Source organism: Protomyctophum parallelum (genome assembly GCF_964188405.1).
Source record: "Protomyctophum parallelum genome assembly, chromosome: 4".
NCBI lineage: Eukaryota > Metazoa > Chordata > Actinopteri > Myctophiformes > Myctophidae > Protomyctophum > Protomyctophum parallelum.
In genome coordinates, this window is record NC_139700.1 from 15,532,060 (window position 1) to 15,549,360 (window position 17,301).

The 17,301-nt window shown below is 44.9% G+C and overlaps 1 protein-coding gene across 1 annotated transcript in view; it reads left to right on the forward strand.

Moving 5' to 3' along the window:
- shank3a (SH3 and multiple ankyrin repeat domains 3a) overlaps positions 1 to 17,301 on the forward strand; it is a gene marked incomplete at its 5' end in the record, with an annotated part of 286,471 nt that overhangs the window by 226,987 nt on the left and 42,183 nt on the right. The window contains one exon of the mRNA XM_083764211.1: positions 15,172 to 15,247. Coding sequence (XP_083620337.1) covers positions 15,172 to 15,247 — 76 coding nt within the window. The remainder of the gene's footprint in view (positions 1 to 15,171; positions 15,248 to 17,301) is intronic.

Sequence of the window (17,301 nt, forward strand, 5' to 3'; positions counted from 1 at the left end):
AGCCCCATTTGAAAATATTTTGTGCCAGGAACCCCCATACAATATTTGCGCTTTGAAGGTTTTTCAAAAATATTCAAACGTTTTCAGATGTTTTCAAGATTTTCTTTAAAAGTGGTGCAACTCCACTCTCTCTCCTCCTCTCTCTCTCTCTCTCTCTCTCTCTCTCTCTCTCTCTCTCTCTCTCTCTCTCTCTCTCTCTCTCTCTCTCTCTCTCTCTCTCATTAGCTGTCAGCACTGTCTCTCTCTCTCTGTTTCTGCACAACAGCGCCCCTATTGGTACTCATACTGGTGCTCACACATACATAGGTGCATGGGTTAACGTCACATACATAGGTGAACGTCACGGACATTGCTGGTTGTAGGAGTGGTTGCACCACTCAAAAATAGTACATCTACAAGCTCATAACGTGTCGCAATGTGACTTTGTGACAGCTGTTTTCAAATAGTCCTGGACCTCTAGTGCCTCAATCACACTGCACATCTATTGTTAATCTCAGACACCTCTTCAGTTGTGCGATAATTCAATCACCCATCAACCATTGCACCCTCCTTCAGAATAATCATGTTTCCCATTGTTAGATTTTACACACATCGAAAGAGAGGAGGGCCGGATTTTATACCATTTCAGCACCATGGACAGAGACACAATGAGCTGCTGGGTTAACTGTAGAAACACGGGACTGAAATGTTTCAGCATTATGGAGAGAGACATAAAGTAGTCCGGCAGTCGAGGTGGACGAGTGGGAAATTTGGTATAGTCTTTTTTATTGGCCTAAAATATTGTCTGTATATTCATGAATCCACTTGCTGACCACTTGAATCCACTTGCTGTCACTATTGGGCAATTATTTTTATAGGGGTTTCTTGTGACCCTACCATTAACATCCTATAACATCCTATGCCCAGCAATGCCCCAACAGACAGCTACAGTACACACACACACACACACACACAGTGCACAAGCAAAAATGTCAAACTTTCCTTTTGCTTTCATCATCATTTTTCGACCGCAGTCAAGATCATGGATTTCACAATATCACGCCAGACTTCCCGGTCCTTCATTGCCATCCCCAGTTCCTGCTTACTGATGCCTGTGTCCCTAGCGATGACATCAGGGAACGACAGTTTCAGCTCTGTAGCAGTGGCCGGCAAACTGTGTTCTTCTGGATCTGTTTATAAACTCCAAAACAACAGCATTATCCATGCGTCTTGTATCCAGTCCATGTTCTCATTCCACCACATTTTCACTTTTACTTTAGAGTTTTGTTTAAACGTGAGGTTCAATGCGAGCTGAGTTCAAGGGCTCCTTGTCCGTGCATGAGCCTGTTTAATCCAAAAGGAAAATTGGAAATGAAAGACTATTGTGCCTGTTTAACCACTTTCGACCTGCCATCCCAATTTTGGGCATGTCACTTTTGTCAAACATTAGAAAATAGTAGATCTACAAGCTTGTAAATTGGCTACTTTCATTTTAAGCCAGTTCGTAATTGGTCAACCAGAGCTTTTGAGTATGTGAGGGTCCTTGGCATGGAAAGGTTTGGAAACCCCTGGTCATAGAGTTGCACATTTTGGTACAGCAGGGTATACCTCATGACTCCACCCACTTCGAACCGACAACCGATAATCACCATCAGTAGGTTACGTATCACTTGAATGCAATCGCCAGCAGGCTCGCCAGAAGTGAAACTACTGCCGCTGAAGCAAAAACATTGTGAAACTGACTTACATGGCAGGTTAAGACTGATATGAGGTTATAGGGGACGTACGTGACCGGTTAAGACTGATATGAGGTTATAGGGGACGTACGTGACCGGTTATGACTGATATGAGGTTATAGGGGACGTACGTGACCGGTTATGACTGATATGAGGTTATAGGGGACCTACGTGACCGGTTATGACTGATATGAGGTTATAGGGGACGTACGTGACCGGTTAGTTTATTGTTAGGGTTACGATTAGTAATAGTCAGACTGGCTCGATTGCATTCGACTGATAAAGTAAAGTACATTTATAAAGCACCTTTTGAAACAAGTTTACAAAGTGCTGTACAATATAAACAATCAAGTTAAAACAAGACAAAATTGTGTAATAATAATAATAATAATAAGATGGTCAGATAACAACATAGGGAAAATGTTTACGAAATAAAAATGTTTTTAACCTGCTCTTAAAAGTAACCTACTGGTGATCGTCGGTTGATTTTCATGCGAATCCGTTTATGATTCCCCTGTAAGTGTGCTAATGTAGTTTTTCCTTGAAATTATACTTTACGAATTGTATTGAATTGCCCTCGTTGACACAGCAATGTCCCTCTTTAATGGCACAATTCTCAGTTAAGCACTCCTTATTTGGTCATAAATGTATGCACGCCTGGTCCAGAGATGACAAATCACTTTCAATCCCCCCCCTTTGTTGAGCCAATATATCCAGATGCTATTGCATGCAACCATGCCTGCATCTGGGCACACACTTCACTCCTTCACACGTGCACAGACAGTATGTGTGCACAAGCACATCTGCACACATGTATGCAAGCTCACCCCAGTCACTGCGGTCCATGCTATAGAAGTGTGTTGAGTCAGCAAACGGATTTGCATAGCCAACTAATCCATCTTATTGGCGAGAGAGAGAGAGAGAGAGAGAGAGAGAGAGAGAGAGAGAGAGAGAAATAAACAGAGGGGGTATAAAGCAGTGAAGCACTAGTTGGAAGACATGTCTTTGGTATTAAGGTTTAGCTGAGTCAGTGTTATTGACTGGCAATTGAAGTGGACTCCCACTGCTTTTAACCCCTTAAGGGAGGATTGCCCTTAAGCTTGACTGCCACACACCATGAAGACGTGTGTGTGTGTGTGTGTGTGTGTGTGTGTGTGTGTGTGTGTGTGTGTGTGTGTGTGTGTGTGTGTGTGTGTGTGTGTGTGTGTGTGTGTGTGACTGTGTGTGTGTGTGTGTGTGTGTGTGTGTGTGTGTGTGTGTGTGTGTGTGTGTGTGTGTGTGTGTGTGTGTGTGTGTGTGTGTGTGTGTGTGTGTGTGTGTGCGCATGCGCGTGCGTGCGCGCTTTGTTTCAGTATCTGTTTGCCTGTCTGAGGCAGGTACAGCAGAGTGATGGCCACTATCTCTACTTTTCATCAGAAATCAGTGAAGTGTGTTGAGAGCATTCTCTCTCTCTCTCTATCTCTCCCCCCCCCCCCCCTCTCTCTCTCAGACAGATCCATATCAAATCCTAATTGATGGCAGTGTCATTTGAGCGATGAATCAAAGCAGAAGCAGACCCCACAGAGGAGTAAAGGCAAATCACAATTGACAAGGGGGCACATTGGGTAACAGCATGTTGTTTATGCGTTCACACTCACACATACAGTATGCACACCAACCGACCCACACATTGGGACCACCAACCGAGTTACTGCGTTTCTTCCCGAAAGCCGACTACATTTCACAGTGTCAGACCTGCTGTCACACACCATATCACGCTTAGAAGTATAGCTTGTGCTGGAGCTGTCTAATCCATGTGCAGTCACTTCAAATCACTTTGCGCATACACCTTAAGCTCCGGTGCTGACGCACAAAACATATTTTTCGCGACACGGTTTCGCTGTTATCCTGTGCACTAATTATTCCGGCCGCCTGCTGGTGCCTCACCATCCGCAGCATTCAACTGGCAGTGTGTCACATCTATGGAACCTGGCAGCAAACACAAGCATATACACTGTGGAATCAAGGATGTTCGTTGAAACTGTGAACGTTTCAGAATAAGGGTCATGCATGGACAGATGTATACTCATGTTCTCACATGTCCTCACGCTCCTATGGCAAATATTTACACACACCAGAACATACTCATTCATGCATGTTACACAGGTAGATTATTTTGTTTGCGCCGCACGCACAAACGCACATAGGGTACAGGCTTTAGTTTTTACATACTGGTCCGACTGTCATTAGACCGACAACCTACCTCAAACCCTAACCTAACCCTAACCGCAAGCACGGGAGCAACGCATGTTCAACCACATGTCCGACCATTGTTTCCACATGTCGGTCCGATGGTGTGTCTAATCTACGTGTCCCCGCACACACCCGCACACACACACACACACACACACACACACACACACACTCAAATTGGGGTCTGCGCGGCCAAATACATATCAGTGTGGGGGTCAGTGCTCTATACGCCTAGCAGGTTAACTAGGAGAGGCATGGAACTGCTCTCTAACTGGGTGACACTAATCACTGTCTTAACCCTGCTCCCAGTGCTCCGGGGTACCTCTCTCTCTCTCTCTCTCTCTCTCTCTCTCTCTCTCTCTCTCTCTCTCTGTCTCTGTCTCTCTCTCTCTCTCTCTCTCTCTCTCTCTCTCTCTCTCTCTCTCTCTCTCTCTCTCTCTCTCTCTCTCTGCACCTACTGTACGCCTCTCCCTCCCTCGTTCCTCAATGTCCATGAGTTAAATGAACCCTGAGGACTTAGCTGTGTATAATATGTTGTGTGTTCTAATATCGTAGTGTACTGTAGTATGTGTAATATGTATTCTAATATCGTACTGTACTGTAGTACGCGTACCTGAAACACTTTGTCTGTCTGTGTACCCTCTTCTTGCTGTTTGTACAGTATGTGTGCTTTCGCTTATGTCACGTGTGTGGGGTTTTTTTTTCTGGTGGTTGTTGTCTGAATTTAATTTAATTATTCAGGGCTATGTCTGCTGTGTGCTCACACACTTGAGAGGGATGAGTGTATTTTTAGGCTCCTCCGACACCCTGGTACTTTCACAGTCTCTCTCTGAAGGCTCTCATTTGTGAGCCGGACACTTCTGAGAGAGGAGGAGGACAAAGATAGGGATAGAAGGAAAGAAGGAGGCGAATATGCAAAGGAATTAAAACCAGAGAGGTGAAGCGTTTGCCGAGGTGATTTGCTAGGTGTAGCGCCACATTAGCATGTTGAAGCCGAGTGGGACTTTAAGACCTAGAGACTGCAGAGACTTGTGTTTGCCGTCACTCAACCAGGAAGTATTCTGTCACCTGCAGCCCTCGCTGTGAAGAAAGCTGCATGCATGGCCTTTTTTAACGGGAGAGAATGGTGTTTAGTTACCAGTTGGATGAGCAAGCTCCTGTGCTGACTGACTGGACTCCTCAGGAGGACTCACAGTGGTCTTCAGAGGTGGAGGAGAAGGGGGAACAGGAGAGCCAGCTATAGGCCACATGGTTCATTAGACCGGCTCTCGCAAAACAAGGAGACCAAGCAGGAAGCCAGGTCTGCCTCTGTATCAGAGTGCCACAGAGGGACCGGTAGGGACCCCGCTAGAAATGGACTGTTGTCCGGTCATGGTGTCAGAGCTGCCCGTGCTGTGTAGCAGGATCGACGGTGTGGTGACAGTGGTCAAGGCAGACCACACAGGCTTTTCCAATCACATCCGCTATAGGGGTAAGTCTAGGGCTGGGTGATATGACTTCAAATCTATTTGAGTATTTAAATATATATATTGTGAAAATAAGTAGACCTACAACCTCATTTGTACACCGTCATTGTACAACAAAGTATAATACATTACATGGTATAATACAGGGTTAAATGGTTAATCAGACTAATCTATTTAGTTGGTTCTTGTTTGTTGTTTCCACATGGTTCCAGGTGGAATATTTCAGTACCACACAGTGTGCACTGAGTGCAGGCACAGGACAGGACAATATCTCATCCTTGGTATAGATTTGATAAACTTGTTCCTTTTGGCATTGTTGGATCGAATTCTCTCAGCTATCTATCTATAAATGCACCATGTCTCTGTTTGTCTGTCTGTCTGTACGTGTGTACGGTTGTAATGCACATAATTTGAGAACTGTTCGTCACACCGACTTCAGATTCGACACATGCGTTCCACACCCCCACATGGAGTGCAGTGCTCGGTGTCAAGTCGGTCAGACCCACGGTTGACCAGAACCGCCACAAAAGGCCTCTGCCCGGGCTCTGGACAGGGCCCCTGCCCAGGCTCCATATATGGAGCTGGCCTGTTCTTACATCACAACACTTCATATTTAGGCATGCCTGACACAGAACTCCATAATGTAGGAATAAAGGGACACAGAGACAGATACAGAAATCTCCATATATGGGCATAAAGTGACACAGACAGATGGGTAGAACGGGTACTCTGTCACGTGTACAACGTACAACGGGTATTGCATAGCCGGGTGGGGCATGGTTCTCTAACTTCCATCGTTAGCGACTCTGTGCACTGTGCTCTACAGCCGGGCACCGGTCTAGTCTTTCTAAAGGAGACTATTGTACTTTGTACTTTGTACTACTGTACTTTGAGCAGTGCCATGTGTAGATACAGTGCAATGTGCAGATACAGTGCAATGTGCAGATACAGTGCAATGTGTAGATACAGTGCAATGTGCAGATACAGTGCAATGTGTAGATACAGTGCAATGTGCAGATACAGTGCAATGTGCAGATACAGTGCAATGTGTAGATACAGTGCAATGTGTGTGTGTGTGTGTGTGTGTGTGTGTGTGTGTGTGTGTGTGTGTGTGTGTGTGTGTGTGTGTGTGTGTGTGTGTTCACGGACATGCAGTGGTGGATAGTAACTAAGTGCATGTACTCAAGTACTGTACCGTAAGTACAAAATATATATTTATTATATATAATATATTTTTATTTTTATTTTATTTTTATTTTGAGTGTTTGTGTAAACACAAACATTGAAGACGAAGGTGAGGACACAAATTCTGATTGGCCAGAAGAATGAGATGATGTACGTATGATGTAGGATGATTACGAGCTGCTGAGATTTTTGTATCTCAGCACTCGGCTCTCCTCTACTTTTTGTTATTTGACGCAATTTAAAAAACAACTCTATAAGAATTCAGAATGGGGAGAAAAAACGCGAATTTAGGGTGTGTACATTTCGTCAGACTTCGGCACATGAATCTGTCACACACCGTAGAATCCCCCTGAAGTGGAACAAAAGCATTGGGTTCCATCAGAGGACACATCATGTTCTTTTTGTTGAATATCATCCATCTACTGTACTCTGGGCTCACAGGCACCGTCTGTACACCACAAGCACAGATAGAGATTACATTGACACGGATCCAACCCTTTTTTTCTTCTTTCTTTTGTTACAGCCTTTCATTTTTTATCCTCCACTGTCCCCGCCGTCACCCACCCGGCACCATTATGTGCACACCGCTAATTTCATCTAAGGGAGAGAAAAAAAAGAATTTATCTTTTTTTCCATTCACTGTACATTCATCGTACTCTTAAGTCAGTTCTCGTAGACAAAAGTCAGGGAAGAGAGAGATGTGGAGTGAGAGAGAGAGAGGGAGGGAGAGAGAGGAGATAATCCTCTGTTTTTCTATACTGTGTGTGTGTGTGTGTGTGTGTGTGTGTGTGTGTGTGTGTGTGTGTGTGTGTGTGTGTGAAAGTGGGTCACTGCCGCCCCCCTGCAGTGACGGTCTGCAGGACGGTCTGAGCATCAGGCTCTTTGTGCAACAGGAGTATAAGGACAGACGGAGAGAAAAAACTACTATTCTGGGAGAAAGAAGGGGAAGAAACATAGAAGAACTGTTCTAGCATGGTTTTAGGTGCAGTGAAATGGAGACATTACAGGAATAAAGGTCCTCTGGCTCCCTGGAGACTAGATACCAGCAGACAGCCATGAGACGTTACAGGCCCTCTGGCTCCCTAGAGACTGTATACCAGCAGACAGCCATGAGACGTTACAGGCCCTCTGGCTCCCTAGAGACTGTATACCAGCAGACAGCCATGATAGTCCCACTGTTGTTATTCTGACCCATTTGCAGTGCCGTTTGCGTCTTGTGAAGCTTGCGTGATTGTTTACTATAGAACCGCCTGCTTGGTCATCTAGAAGTCTGGCCTTTTCAGACGAGGTCCTGAAAAGGTCATAAAATGACACAATACTTTCGTCTTTGACATGGTCATGGTCACCATGTCAGATTATGTGATAACATTACATTACACAGTACAATACATTCTGCAATACACATCTTGGTTGTAAGACTGGCAACACTACAAGTAGGAAGCCGATCAGTCATCGTTTGCAGTCTTCCACGATGTTGCGCGAGAGGGTCACAACTGTACAATCAATACAAAACACTTAACAAAGGAAAAGAAGAAAAAAAGGTCATTTTAATTAATGTAATTGTGTGTGTGTGTGTGTGTGTGTGTGTGTGTGTGTGTGTGTGTGTGTGTGTGTGTGTGTGTGTGTGTGTGTGTGTGTGTGTGTGTGTGTGTGCGTGCGTGCGTGCGTGCGTGCGTGCGTGCGTGCGTCACTAGATACACAGTGCAGAGAAATGCATACTTCTGTGCAGCATGTAAACACAAAACAACACAAATCTGTCTACGCAAGCAGTTTGTTCAAATGCAAATATTCTACAATATAAGAACTCTTCCAACTAAATTACTTTTTTCCCCTTTTGTTGGGTGATGGGAATATAACGGTTGCATAATTTGCTCTACACATTGCATAAAGTCTTCCAACAATGAAGCCTTTGTTGTTTGAAGAGTCATAAAAATGACTAGTGGAGTTTAAAGCTGCTGCTGTATAGCTGTTCTATATACTTCTGAATACATGTATTCTAGAGAAAGTGCATCACTTAAACTTCAACTACATAAATTGAAGTAGTCCATTTACTTACATTTAAATGGACTAAAGTGTTACCAGAATGGGATGAGAAGAAGATTAGAAATGGTCAGGTTTCATAGCCAAGTGGTTTTCTTTTAGGTTTGGCCATTAACACACAGGGCTTTGGTTTCTAAGACTTTATACCTGCCATCTTCTTCAACACCTTCTTTCCCATGATCCTGAGCCATCCTCTTCTCCTCTTTCCACAAGAGTGGCAGGAATATTATGAAGCTCTCTATTTGTCCCTCTCCTCCTATTCTTTCTTTCTTTCTTTCTTTCATTTGATAGATAGAAAGAAAGAACTTTCTTCTCAACTGTCTCACCTACTGTATCTAGTACACACGCACGTGCGCGCGCGCACACACACACACACACACACACACACACACACACACACACACACACACACACACACACACACACACACACACACACACACACACACACACACACACACACCCTTGAATCTCCTTTCCTCTGCTCTCACCTCTCCTTTCCTTTGCCACCCCCTAGTGTTCACATTTAACCTCAAGTTCAGTTCTTTAATATGTATATTTTCTCCAACTTCATCTGAATCCATACCCGTCCATCTACATGTGATATGTGTGATATGTTTCGTTGTTGTCGGGGGGAAACCACCTAACTAAATTTTTGAGGTTTGGGATTTTTCTTTAATAAATCATTGAACACCTATTGAACACCCTTCACGTATGTGTGTTGTTTCGAAAATATTTAACCAATGAAAAGTAGTAAAAAGCGCTTCAGTTCAGACAAAACCTCTTAACTCCATTGGACCCTCAAACTGTCTGCTAAAGCAGCTAATTACTCCACCACCTCTCCCCCTCCTCTCATGCAAGTAATTGACAATATATAAAGTCACAACACCAACTTTGATACATGTATAGACAAACATTTTTTTTGAGGCGCTAGCCCCATACAGCTTTAATGTTTGTGTTGTCTGAACTCTGAACAAACGTTAAAAATGCCATTGACAATTAACGGACGGAGAACTAATGTTTATGTTGTCTGAACAAACATTAAAATTTCAATTTACGCCATAGGCCTATGTGTCTGAGCAAATCGGCATATGTATGTCAGTGGGATAAAGGACCACCAATCTTGATGATGATGTACGATGATGTACGATGATTAGAGCGCCCCTCACTTCACACGGGTGTGATTTTTTAACCTCCAAATTAGCAAAGAATAGTGGAACTACAACCTCAAAATGCATTGCATTACGTGAGCTTGTAGATCCACTATTTCCCCCTATTTCTTCTGGAATGAGCCCTCTCTCTGCACTATGCAGACTCATTACCTCTCATACTTATTCCTTTCTTTATCTATGTGGGAACGGAATGTCCTCTGTTAGTGTAGCCTCGGAAACCCAGACGTTTTATTTTGGTAGTGTGGATCTCTGTTGTTACCAGGTTCAAAGTGAAAGCTATAGTGTGTGTGTGTGTGTGTGTGTGTGTGTGTGTGTGTGTGTGCGTTTGTTCGTGCGTGCGTGCGTGTGTGCGTGTGTCTCCATTACTTCCATCTGTGGAGCTGCCACCAGATGCAGCATTTTAAGTCTAATTAACGTCTCATTCCCTCCAATCCTTATTATTAAACCACTGTCTGAGGACATTACTAATGAGCCATCTTCAGCAATTGTACCTCATGCAATTGGACACTCTCTCTCTCCCTCTCTCTGTTCTCCTATCTTGCACACCTTACAGTATGTGCTGTAAAATAATGGTAATTGGGACATTTACGTATAGTGTCTTCATCCAAAGCACATTTACACTGATGGTAGAGGAAACCATGCAAAGCACTGCTCATCTGGTGCAGATGGGGTTCAGTGTCTTGCTCAAGGACACTAATCCAGGCCAGGGATTGAACCATCGATTCCCACGCGGCTACTTCTCAGCCACTGCCGTCCAGTGCAACGTTATACTAAATACTAGCATGTGTATTTTTTTTTTTTTTTTTAAGATATTTTTTTTGTGGCTTTCGCCTTTTTTTTATTTTTATAGAGAGATAGGTATACAGTAGGCTGACAGAAAATGGGGAAAGAGAGATGGGGGGGTGACATGCAGTAAAGGCCGTCGGGATCGGGAGTCGAACCCGCGGCACACTGCCAAACTGGATTACGGTCCAGCCGCCCGGCCTACTACCATGTGTACAGAAACCATGTATATCCGTTGTCATGGCTGGCTCCAAACCTTGACAAGTAAGGGAAGGAACACCAGCATGTAAAATCGATAACAAATGTTTATTAAAATAATTAACCTATACATAAGCAACTAAAGCAGGGGTAGGCAACCTGCGGCTCTAGAGCCACATGTGGCTCTTATAGGTCCTCTCCCGTGGTATGAAAAGGAATAAGAGGTTTTCTTTTTTACATTTAAAGGTATATTCAGTGATTTCACTTAATTCAAATATCACTTATTTTTTTGTTTTGTTGTGATAATCCTCCCTACTATAGAGTGTGCTGACCATATAAGGAGTTCCTCCCTGTCCCCAGTTAACCCCTGGGGGTCAAAAAACCTTAGGTTTCGTTTTTGACTCTCTATCCTGATTGGACGAAAGGCTGGGTCCCACAGCCAAAAACGAAACCTAAGGTTTTTTGAGTGAAATCACTGAATATACCTTTAATCATAATTTATTATTGTAGTAGGCATAAAGTTATTCTTTAATTTTGATATTGCAAAACAATGTTGCCTATACACCATGCAGATAAAAATAAGAATAAAATTGAATGAAGGAAAATAGAAGAATGTATTCATGATAAGACATCTTTGTTTGTTTTCACCACCAATGCTGCTGGCTTACTGGTACAGTATACTTGACTTGAAATTAGCAAACAATAAAATGTAATATTGAAAGACCAGAAAAAACACGAATAATTAAAGTTTTCTTTATTAAAGCAAACATATTTTGCGGCTCCAGATAGAATTGTAATACGTTTTTGGGCCAAAAATTTCTCTTCTGATAATAAAGGTTGCATGCCTACCCCTGAACTAAAGTATAAATGAATGACATACCTGAACAGAACTGAAGGATCCTATGAGGTGTGGAGTCAGTAAATCAGTGATGTATGAATATGTGTGGATGTGTGGAACATGGTTTAATACAGGTGTGTGGATCATGGAAAGCAAAATCAAACCTGAGTGCTGGCAGATCTGTCATCTCTGAGTCTCTCTCTCTCTAGAGTGAATGGCATGAGCTAAACTGGGCAGGTGCCCTCAATCATGAGCCATCAAGTCTGATTACAGGAATGCTGAGCCCATACAGCCCATACAGCGGTCAGATTTGACACTGTCCGCTGCCCATTAGGAAGGTCTGCGGGTGGCTGCTGCAATCAGTTCGTCCCAGCTTAGATTAGGCTCATTTTGTAGTCTACGGTACGCCTTCAGCTAAAAGCTCTGGTTAAATGAACGTATCCAATCCAGCAAAGTATTCTGTAGTCAATGATGCTAAGGGTATCGGTGCTTATCGTATCGGTTCTCATACCTCCCTAAAGATCTGTCCTCATCGCGTCCCTTTATATACACCACTGGCAGGATGCTGTGTCATGCTAGATCTTATATGGAGCTTGCATCTCTTTTTGTAAGGCATGTTCTATCCGTGACATCAGCTGTGGTCCGGCTCCGCACACTGTCCATGACGTTAGTCTCGGGTGACCTAGACCGGGACAAGCCTGCTCTTTGTATGCAGGGGATCTCAGATGGGCCCATGTATGGGTACCTTGTATATGTCTTTAAATTATTTTATTTGTTTATAGATGTATTTTGTTTATTTCTTTCCAGTAGACTATCTTTTAGTCGTGATGATTATAATTGTGTAACAGATTGCAGAAAAGTATTTTTCAGTGTTTTCATTATGTTATGAATTCCAAAGTCATAGTTGTCTAGACCAATCTCTGTTGAAACACACACACACACACACACACACACACACACACACACACACACACACACACACACACACACACACACACACACACACACCTTAGCTCCATGCATAATCAAGAAAGACTAACTTCTCCGATGTGGTCCAATTGGTGTGATTGATGCCAGCATGCAGGAGGCCTGGATTCTGAGGAGCAAAGGGAACTCTATGCATTCGTAATGAAGGTGAAACAAATCGTCTGTGTCAGGTGGAAACCTTGTATGTCCAAAACGGTTTTTTGACGTCTAATAAAAATGAAAATAGCCGATCCATAAGCTCACAACATTGACACGTTGTGATCCTCACATTGTAATGCTAAAAAGCACAAGAATAAATTAAAAATACAATAAGGGACCATAGGCCCTTTGGGGAAACAAGGTTTATGTCCGACAACAACGAAATGAATCATTTGTGAGACTCAGAGAGAACTCATACACTCGATCAGCGACATGCTGCTTAGAGGACTCATACACACAGCGACATGCTGCTTAGAGGACTCATAAACACATGTAGCGACATGCTGCTTAGAGGACTCATAAACACAACATGTAGCGACATGCTGCTTAGAGGACTCATAAACACATGTAGCGACATGCTGCTTAGAGGACTCATAAACACATGTAGCAACATGCTGCTTAGAGGACTCATAAACACATGTAGCGACATGCTGCTTAGAGGACTCATAACACATGTAGCGACATGCTGCTTAGAGGACTCATAAACACATGTAGCGACATGCTAGCCTGGATCCAGCCCAAAGACCCCGCCCACTCTCTGAGTGGACTGCATCTCTTGGTCTGGTGTTGCACTGTGAACCTATAATTTCTTCGGTACAAAAATGTATTATCCAATGAGAATTGGTGGTGGGGGTGGGTCTAACGAACAACCAATCAGCGCCGAGGCCCGTTTTCAGCGTCATCACACAGTGCAACACACATGAGGAAGGGGGGAAAAACAACAACAATGGTTATTGGTTGATGGAAATTCTAATCCCCATCCCCCTTGAAATCGCTCAGACAGGAGACAATGTCAGACTGAAGCTTCAAGAAAGCTACAGTCTGATAATCAGGCTAGCGACATGCACACACAGACACACACACACAGACACACACAGACACACACGCAACACACAGCGTTGTCCAATTAAGAGTTTCTATGCTCTGAATGGGTCTCGGCCAGCCGGCCGGGGTGTGTATAGTCAGCAGATTGCAGTTTAGTGGAGGTGCTGTGTGTATTCGTGGGTGGGTGAGAGGCCATTGATCCCTCTCCACAGTCCCACAGGATAAGTCCTCCCACACCACACAGTGACAGCGCACACACACGAACACACACACGCACACACACACACGCACACGCACACGCACACGCACACTCACACGCATACACACACACACACACACACACACACACACACACACACACACACACACACACACACACACACACACACACACACACACACACACGTGATTTTTGCCATGGATGCACATATCCTCAGTGATGTATCCCAAGGTCACCGGGGTTTCGCGTCTCCCAACATCATACCCCTCACTCAGGTGGTGACCCAGCCGGGGTGATCAAGTCCCGACTTACGTCCCAGTAGCTACCCTCGATCAGTCCCATTAGAGCAAGACCAGGGCCACACAATCCGTTGGAACTACTCTCTGCTGGGACTGGGAGAGCTAGATTCTGGCGTGTGGAAGGACTAGGCTCTGTGGGTTGACTCCTGTCCGGGCCCCTGCTACGTCTCACCAGGTCCAGGACCTGTGCGTTGCACCAGACTTGGGCCGCAATGGTTCCGCAAGCTCCACCTGAGCAACAGTGGTGCAATCTTCAGTGTTAATTGAACTCTGAGCACATACACATGTTATAAATAGAATCCAAAGGGAAGCACGCACATCTCTAAAGAATTCTACAGGTGCTGAACTAAAGATACATACAGGGGAAAGGAAGGCAGTCCGCACACCGTTCTTGAGCTCCAAGGATACTTTATTTAAAGGCAGAGACACAACGTTTCGACCCTAGCGGGTCTTCATCAGGTAGAAAAGTAGGTGTGTTACGTACTGTACAACAGCATATGGGCCAGTTGACAATATACAAGCCATTTTGCAATGAGGATAATTAGACTGACACACCCACCGCATCTACAGAACAAGGCTGAATAGGGTAATGTCAAGCCAAGGACTCCGACTCGTAGAGTATGCATCTCTTTTTGTGGTACTAAGGCCAACTGTTAAGACAAAATACTTAATAGTTAATACACATACAAATGATGGGGTTCATAACTCGGGTCCCGTGGACCCTCAAAATAAGAGTTTTCACTGGAAAAACAATGGCGGAAGAATTAATGAATAATGCAGATAATGTTTTCTGTTAACCAATACAATAGGGAAGTAAAAGGATTACTTGTTTGAATAGAAAACTAGTTGTTAGTCTCTCTCTGGGGTAAGAGTTAGGAACCGGAGTTGAAACCAGAATTACCAGACAGCAATTTGGTTGTGGACTGTTAAAACTGCTTAAAAGTTGTTAAAGATCTTTGTTTGATACAGTACATGTAAAAGCAAGGCTTTCATCAGTGTCCTCTTGTTCCACAGAGACTCGAGAGGACCGCACCAAGAGACTGTTCAGACACTACACTGTGGGATCCTACGACAACTTCACCTCATACAGGTAACAGCCCACGGCTAACAGCCCACACATACAGTACAGCCACATACAGGTAACAGCCCACACATACAGTACAGCCACATACAGGTAACAGCCCACACATACAGTACAGCCACATACAGGTAACAGCCCACACATACAGTACAGCCACATGTAACAGCCCACACATACAGCCACATACAGGTAACAGCCCACGGCTAACAGCCCACACATACAGCCACATACAGGTAACAGCCCACACATACAGCCACATACAGGTAACAGCCCACACATACAGCCACATACAGGTAACAGCCCACACATACAGCCCACACAAACAGCCACATACAGGTAACAGCCCACACAAACAGCCACATACAGGTAACAGCCCACACATACAGCCACATACAGGTAACAGCCCACACATACAGCCCACACAAACAGCCACATACAGGTAACAGCCCACACAAACAGCCACATACAGGTAACAGCCCACACAAACAGCCACATACAGGTAACAGCCCACACATACAGCCACATACAGGTAACAGGCCACACATACAGTACAGCCACATACAGGTAACAGCCCACGGCTAACAGTTTTCAAATGTATACAAATATTGTAGAAGTAGCTGTATCCAGTACATATATGCATGCGTACACACACACACACACACACACACACACACACACGTATGGCTGCATGTACAGTATGTTCTCGTGCGTGTTACAGTAACATGAACTTCCAGGTTATCTTCCCTAATCTTCTGACTTCAAGGTTCAAGGTTAGCTTTATTGTCCCTTGCGGGAAATTGGTTTGCAGCCAGATCATAGTAAAATACACACAAAATACATACAACAACAACATTCAATGCAAGACTAAGAACAGGGCACTAGAGACAGAGAATTCATACAGTAGTAGCAAAGTCAGCAAAAGTGCTTCAACCCATTTTCATCTCTCTCACACTCTCTATGTTTCCCCCGCCCCTCCCCCTTCCTCTCACACTGGCATTTGGTACATGGAGAGGGTGAGCGCTCCCTCTCCTCCCAGTCCTCTATAGTTCCTACATGGAGAGGGTGAGTGCTCCCTGTCCTCCCAGTCCTCTATAGTTCCTACATGGAGAGGGTGAGCGCTCCCTCTCCTCCCAGTCCTCTATAGTTCCTACATGGAGAGGGTGAGTGCTCCCTCTCCTCCCAGTCCTCTATAGTTCCTACATGGAGAGGGTGAGTGCTCCCTGTCCTCCCAGTCCTCTATAGTTCCTACATGGAGAGGGTGAGTGCTCCCTGTCCTCCCAGTCCTCTATAGTTCTGATGGGAGAGGGTGAGCGCTCCCTGTCCTCCCAGTCCTCTATAGTTCTGATGGGAGAGGGTGAGTGCTCCCTGTCCTCCCAGTCCTCTATAGTTCCTACATGGAGAGGGTGAGTGCTCCCTGTCCTCCCAGTCCTCTATAGTTCCTACATGGAGAGGGTGAGTGCTCCCTGTCCTCCCAGTCCTCTATAGTTCCTACATGGAGAGGGTGAGTGCTCCCTCTCCTCCCAGTCCTCTATAGTTCCTACATGGAGAGGGTGAGTGCTCCCTCTCCTCCCAGTCCTCTATAGTTCCTACATGGAGAGGGTGAGTGCTCCCTGTCCTCCCAGTCCTCTATAGTTCCTACATGGAGAGGGTGAGTGCTCCCTGTCCTCCCAGTCCTCTATAGTTCTGATGGGAGAGGGTGAGTGCTCCCTGTCCTCCCAGTCCTCTATAGTTCTGATGGGAGAGGGTGAGTGCTCCCTGTCCTCCCAGTCCTTTATAGTTCCTACATGGAGAGGGTGAGTGCTCCCTGTCCTCCCAGTCCTCTATAGTTCTGAAGGGAGAGGGTGAGCGCTCCCTGTCCTCCCAGTCCTCTATAGTTCTGAAGGGAGAGGGTGAGTGCTCCCTGTCCTCCCAGTCCTCTATAGTTCTGAAGGGAGAGGGTGAGTGCTCCCTGTCCTCCCAGTCCTCTATAGTTCTGAAGGGAGAGGGTGAGCGCTCCCTGTCCTCCCAGTCCTCTATAGTTCTGAAGGGAGAGGGTGAGTGCTCCCTGTCCTCCCAGTCCTCTA